Source organism: Penaeus monodon, chromosome 18 (assembly GCF_015228065.2).
Source record: "Penaeus monodon isolate SGIC_2016 chromosome 18, NSTDA_Pmon_1, whole genome shotgun sequence".
In the NCBI taxonomy this organism is placed as follows: domain Eukaryota; kingdom Metazoa; phylum Arthropoda; class Malacostraca; order Decapoda; family Penaeidae; genus Penaeus; species Penaeus monodon.
Genome location: NC_051403.1, coordinates 7,209,801 through 7,217,300, shown reverse-complemented (window position 1 = coordinate 7,217,300; position 7,500 = coordinate 7,209,801). Strand labels below are relative to the sequence as shown.

The following is a 7,500-nucleotide window of genomic DNA, read 5'->3' as shown; positions in this document are numbered from 1 at the left end:
TCAGCAGACACGCTACACGGTCAGTAAATAGCCTCTGGGTTGGTCACCACACAGCAATTAAGATTTTCGGCCTTTGTATGTTTATAATACAGCAACGTGACAGCCATATCCATGTACAAACTTGTTCTGGCGCAAGAAACGAGACTAAAAATCGTGCAGTAATCATAAAAGACCTGTTGAAGAATATGGGAAGGGATGTGTAATTAGAAATGAGTAGAAATGAAATAAAGACGAGAGAGAGAGAGAGAGAGAGAGAGGAAGAAGAGAGGAAGAAGAAGAGGAAGAAAAAAGAGAGAAGAGAGGGAAGAGAAAGAGAAAGAGGAGGGAAGAGAAAAGAGAAAGAAAAGAGAAGAGAAGAAAGAAAAGGAAGAAAAAGAAAAAAAAAAGAAAAAAGTAAAAAAAATAAAAAAAGAAAGAGAAAGAGAAAAGAGAAAGAAAAAAAAAAAAGAAGAGAAAGAGAAAGAGAAAGAGAGAGAGAGAAGAAAGAGAAAGAGAGAGAGAGAGAAAGAGAAAGAGAGAGAGAGAGGAGAAAGAGAAAGAGAAAGAGAGAGAGAGAGAAGAGAAAGAGAGGAGAAGAGAGAAAGAGGAGAGAGAAGAATGAGGAGAGAGAGAGAGAGAGAAAGAGAGAGAGAGAGAATGAGGAGAGAGAGAGAGAGAGAGAAGAGAGAGAGAGAGAGAGAGAGAAGAAGGGAGAGAGAGAGAGGGAGGAAAAGAGAGAGAGAGAGAAGAAGGAGAGAGAGAGGGGAGAAAGAGAAGAGAGAGGAAGAGAAGAAGAGAGAGAGAGATGAAAAGGAGAGAGAGAGAGAGAGAGAGAGAGAGAGAGAGAGAGAGAGAAAGAGAGGAGAGAGAGAGAGAGAGAAGAGAGAGAGAGAGAGAGAGAGAAAGAGAGAGGAGAGAGAAAGAGAGAGAGAGAGAGAAGAGAGAGAGAGAGAGAGAGAGAGAGAGAGAGAGAGAGAGAGAGAGAGAGACCAACCGAACTTACCATCGGCGTACCAGGCTGGGAGCAGCCTGAGGTAGGGCGTGCTGGCGGCGCCCCACCGCGGCTGGTCGGGGTTGTTGCAGGTACCGTCGGCGGTGCGGTACCTGGAGGGCGGGCACGAGGACGGCGGCAGCGGGGTCGGGCAGGACTCGGCCAGGACGGTCATCATAGTGTCCAGCTGGGGCAGCACGAGGGACACCTGTCCCACCGTCAGGTTGTGTCTGCAAGCACGAAGGGATAGCGGTGAGGCGCTTGGAACGGGAAAAGCAGAGGGCCTCCGACGGCTTAAGAGCGCTTTGAAATTGACACTGGGTTTGGATTCCATATCAATAGTATCAATATGTCACGGGAATGTCACTGAAGAATTATTACCTTCACATCGATAAAGTTAGTATAGAAAATGACAGGAATTACCGACATGCATCATGATATCAAATTAGGTCACTATAAAGAACAGCGACGTTAACGAAAGAGCGATAAGAAGAGCGGCGTTACGGAAACAATAACAATAAAATAGAATGAACGAGGTACATAAAACGCATGACACGGTGACACTGATGTTAAAATTAAACCAAGATCGCAAAAATGTCAGAAGAGGCAGCAATATGTGAAGCATTATGATAGCGTTACTTAGAAAGTTAAGAAATGTTCATAAAAGTAAAACATAAATAATGGTCTTCGAAAAAAACAATACTAACTCTAATAATGGCAATACTAACAATGAGTGCGATAGCGACTATAACTACAAGGCAAGAGAGAGCAAACAGCTGCTTTTAGCTTTAATCTACTTTCACTCTTTCATTCTACCCGAAAGCTTTCTTTAATCTACTCTTCATCTTAATTTCTCATATCCTACCAAATACTAATAATCAGTCCTTAATAATTCACTCAACAAATGATAATAATAATGATGATAACACTAATCCTAATAATAACAATAATAATAAATTCAGTTACAAAAATAGGTGCCTAAATATCTAAATTCATAAGTCTGTCATGATGTTAATTAAGGGAAATTGAAAACGGACAACGTTACATCTTCGGGGATTAAACTGAAAAGTTGCCTTGTGCTGCGAAAGAATGGATTTATATCTGCCGTTCACTGTTCCATTACAATGCACACGAACTACTACCGAAGAATAAACAAAAATCAGCATTTTCTTCCTTTTAGGACCAACTCACAACCATGGTGGACTCAATAAAAATGATAGAGATAAGATTAGCAATAAGAGCACAATTAAACAGTAATATATATATATATATATATATATATATATATATATATATATATATATATATATATATATATATCGGTGTGGTTTGTGGAATAGAGAACAAGGAAAGGCTATGTGATATATGTATGTACATGTTTGCATGTATATGTATGTATATGTATATGTGTGTGTGGTAGAAAAAAACAATGCACAAATTAGATTTATTGAAAATGAGACAATATTTTCGAAATCCTCCTGGAGTCCATTTTCATGTCTCAAAGGAAAGGGGAGAGGAGGGAGTACAAAAGAGAGAAAAGAGAGGCAAGGCGGTGAACACGAGGCAGGGTGAGGACATGTGAACGGAAGCGAAGGGAGGTCAGATCAGGTCGAAGGATCAGGCTGTTCACCTGTCCTCACCTGCCCCGTGCTCACCACGTTGCCTCTGCATTATAGGTTTTTCTACCAATGTACAAACACGGTAGAGTGTTTTACACACACGCACACACACGCACACACACACACACACACACACACACACACACACACACACACACACACACACACACACACACACACACACACACACACACACACACACACACATACACATACACATACACACACATACACACACACACACCTGATTTCTGATGTCACTTCAAGGCTTCAAACACACACACACGCACACATATATAAAAGGCATGAAAAGGAGAACAAAAAAAAGAACCGCTAGTCTCGACGATTTCCTCGAACGGAAGTGCAGGAATCTCAAACTGACTTTAGAAGAGAGAAAGAGGGAGAGAGAGAAAAAAAAAGGAGGTCTGGCGGGTGACTTGCGCAACCGAGCAGAAGAGGTGAGAGGAGGATGTAGAGATAACGGAATCCAGAAAAAGGAACGAAAAAGTGATAAGAGAGGAACAATCACTTTTGATAAATATATGGAATTTCTTCCCACGCGAATGACATGAAAGAAATCGAATGAAAGGGAGCAATAAGGCTTATCATCATGGCTACTGTGCCATGAACGGAAAAAAAAACATGGAAAGGAAATCAGATGGTATAAAATACGACATCGATTGAAAAGGAAGGATGGTAGATTATAAGTAAACGAGTTTCCAGACGGGTAGATGAGTAGACAGCACACGACAGACGGCAGCATGACCAACAAGAGGCGACTGCATGACACGACAAATGCCATGCAATCGAGTCGAAGGTCTCGGTATTTATCATAAAGGACGGAAGCTGTGCATGTTAATGCTGCTTGCAAGGCATAAGGGAGAACGGAAGGGAGGAGGGAAAAGAGGAAGGAAGGAGGAGTAAGGAGGAGGGAAAAGAGGAGGGAAAAGAGGAAGGGGAGGAGGAGGAGGAAGGGGAAGGAGGAGAAGGGGAAGGAGGAGGGAGGAGGAGGAGGAGAGGAGGAGGAGGAGGAGGAGGAGGAGGAGGAGGAGGAGGAGGAGGAGGAGGAGGAGGAGGAGGAGGAGAGGACGACAGAAGGGCGGGGAAGAAAGAGTGGAGGTGGAGAGAGAGGGAAAGGGAATACGGAAAGGAAAGCAAGCAAAAGTAAGGAAAGCCTAATGAAAGAAGATGGAAGGGGAGGGTTAAGAAAGGTAGTTTTGCTTTAAGAGGAAAAAGTAATCAAACTTTAACTATACAATTGGCTTTGCTGCGGCAGAGGACTATTTCTCTGCATATTTATGAAGAATTTGTGAACCAAGACGCGTTTATTATGACGGAAGACAAAACAATAAAATAGTGAAAAAAATGGCACTCCTAAAACGCCAGTTAGTGTAATATATATATATATATATATATATATATATATATATATATATATATATATATATATATATATATATATAAATATATATATATATATGAAAGAAAATATTAGAATATAATATAAAATAAAACGAATTAATATAAATATTAATAATATCGATAATGATATCGAAGTCTGAAACACTGCAAAAAATAAAACGGAAATCTCAAAGCACGGAGACGTAAATTCGTAAAATACGCTTGCAACCTGAATGATTACAAGCACTGAGAAAGTAACATAACCTCGTCGAGGTTTTATCTACAATTTGTAGAAAGTTTCCGATTTATTTCCAAGATTTTGAATTGAAGTACTTCTGCCGACTATCTAGCTCTGTGGTAGCTAAGACGGTACTGCTCGTCGAAAACCGACTTTCTAAACAGTCAACATACTTGTGGAATCGTTCCCCTAACTTTAGTATACAAGACACGGACATTATTGGCAAAGGTAATACCATAATTGTACAATCGACTACGATTACAAAGAAAAATAATCATAACACCGAAACAATTTGCAAGTAGAATAAATCAATGCCCACAGTCTGTTCCACGCTAAGCTGTTAATTGTAGGTACAACACAAATCACACCTGATGACAATAGTTAATTTGCACTGCGACAAAATACCTAAGTGACGCTTGACAAAAAATCAAGTTGCGGCAACTCAAGAGTGAAAGTTGCCAAATAACGACTCGCACAGAGAGAGAACTCTGGGATGCTAAGTTATAATGAAAAACAAGCGGAATTAAAGAGAGACGGAAAAAGAAACCAAATGACTTTATCAGCACGACTTGATATGCGATGCAGATGCATCCTCTTGCAAACAAGCAAACAATTTCTTTCAATTCAATTGTAGTCGCGACAAGTCTCCATTAAACTTCACCTTGACAGGATCCTTTGTAACTCCTAAATAACTACACATCCTCAGAGCTTCAAGGATACTCAGGAGAGACATATGAATACAAAGTAAACATGACTAGCGTGCAAGGAAGGGAGGTGCAGCGAAACAGAAACAAACAAGTAAACGAAGGAACCAGTAAAGAAAAATAGCGAAGCACAACCCACACTCGACACTTTCATAAAGACGATTCAGAGAAATCACTACCACTCATCAAGAGGGCCAAAACGCTCACTAAAACCTGCATCCACATCTCAAAGCCCGAGCAAAAAGAAAGATAAACTGCGCTTTTGAGATTTCAGTTGGACGAAAAACTCAAGAGCGGAAATTGATGGGAGGAAAAACACAGGGAAGTGTGTGTGTGGACGCGTCAGTATCTGTGGGCATCAAACGAGAGTATTCTTTTTTTCTTTCTTTAGATTATATAGCAGTGTATACTCCCTATTGGTGCTGGGGCATAAATGATAATTCGTGAGGTTATGTGTTTGCGTAGAACTATTGCAGTTTATATATATTCCTACCGCTAATTTTATATTTGTGTTATTAATTTGATATTTATTGAACCAAGACATCTGCAAGAATACCCTTCTTGCTTTCTCTTGAAATTACAAGACATTCTCTCTCTCTCTCTCATTTGCTTTCTTAACATTTCTTTCTGCATTATACTTTCTCTAACTTTTGCTCTCTTGCTCTCTCTCTCTCTCTCTCTCTCTCTCTCTCTCTCTCTCTCTCTCTCTCTCTCTCTCTCTCTCTCTCTCTCTCTCTCTCTCTCTCTCTCATAACCTCACCCAATTCGTTATTCATCCTTTTGTACATTTATGTTTCTAACCTTTTTTCTGTATCTCTCTTTAGCTTTCTATGTCGCTTTCATTTATCTTCCACTTCCTCAATTCATCACAGTGTCTCCTTGTATATTTCCTCCCCTCCATCTCCCTTTATGCATCTCTCTCCATTATATATCCCGGAAGATCAAGACCCCATTATATGTCAAAGGTTTAACAAAGCAAAGTGAAGCTAATAACGCCACACTAAAGTCACATTTACTGGACTTTTAAAGCGAGAGGAACGTTCAGGCTCATGATAAAGGTAACAGTGAGGAGCGTGCGATATCGAAAGAGAAATCCGCGCCGCGAGGAAGAAAATCAGGACGACGCGACGACCATCCGAAACTCCGGCGGCCGTGAGGTAAACAAAGGGATCGCGAATGTAAAGAACTGAATGCTACGTGACTGAATAAGCAAGCCTTTATTTCGTAGGACAGTAACATTACCAGGAGAAAAAAAAATACAGGAGGCTATAAAAAAATGGAGAAGCAGAACCGAAGCCTTATGTTTATATAAAAGGCACTCCCAAGGCGATCGAAAGCACTCCGGATCTCGCCAGCCTTCACGCCAGGAAAGTGACAGACGATGGCGACAAACGAACCAAGTTAACTAGGAAGTGCAAGGCGTAGAAAGTTGGACGGGATGACTGCATCACCAAGAATACAGCGACCTCCTTCCCTCCCTCCCACCAACCCTTCCTTCTCGCGGTGTCTCTCCCTCTCCCCTTTCTCCGCCCTTCCCTGCCCTTCCCTTCCCCTTTTCGGCTACCTTTCCGTCGCTATTTCACACTATCGCCTTTTTTTTTCTTAGGATCTACTGTATATTGCCTTCCGGACTGAAGTTTCGTGTCTCATCTACTGTAGTCTTGTATATTTACTGATTCCTACTCATCCTTTCTGTTTTCTAATCTCTCCCACTTTTGTCGCCGCTGTTAGGGAGTGTCAGAAAGTACGCAGGAATAACAAAACTGCGAATGCAAATTGTTATTATCACCATCTGTCTACTTATATTTATATATCTATATCATTATCTATATCAATATCGATATTTATCTGTCTGTCTATCTGTACACACACACACGCACACGCACACGCACACGCACAAGCACACGCACACGCACACGCACACGCACACGCACACACACACACACATAGACTCACAGCATACAATAAACTACATAATCAACTCAACTCACACTCACACTCATCATACCAACCACCTACACACAACACACTACTCACCAACACATATATATATATATATATATATATATATATATATATATATATATGATTGGGTGAGGTGGGGGGAGGTGTGGAGTGTGAGTGGGAGTGGGGGAGATGATGAGATGAGTAGTAGTAATATTGGAGAGAGAGAGAGAGAGAGAGAGAGAGAGAGAGAGAGAGAGAGAGAGAGAGAGAGAGAGAGAGAGAGAGAGAGGAAAAGAAAGTTTAGCAAGCCAGAATGGTGACAGCATCACCCAGAATACGACAGCCATTACCGTGATGAAGAGTAAGATAATGAAAGAGAGAAAGGCAAGAGAGAAATGTATAAAAACATGAAAATAAGACGATGGAGCACTTCCGTCTGGGACAGACTGTCGCAAGAAAGAAGACATGAACTTAAAATGATTTGAAAGAGAGGTCTCACGGACATACATACGAGAGACACAAGCACCCACACGGACACCCACACATAACTAAATAATGTCTGCTTGCGTCTGCCTATCCGTCCACCTTTCTCTCTGTCCACCTATCTGTCTGCCTGTTTCT

General features: G+C 41.1%; 1 protein-coding gene across 1 annotated transcript in view; it reads right to left on the bottom strand.

The window, feature by feature from the left end:
* LOC119584209 overlaps window positions 1–7,500 on the bottom strand; it is a 31,332-nt gene that overhangs the window by 13,383 nt on the left and 10,449 nt on the right. The window contains exon 3 of the mRNA XM_037932720.1: window positions 983–1,200. Coding sequence (XP_037788648.1) covers window positions 983–1,200 — 218 coding nt within the window. The remainder of the gene's footprint in view (window positions 1–982; window positions 1,201–7,500) is intronic.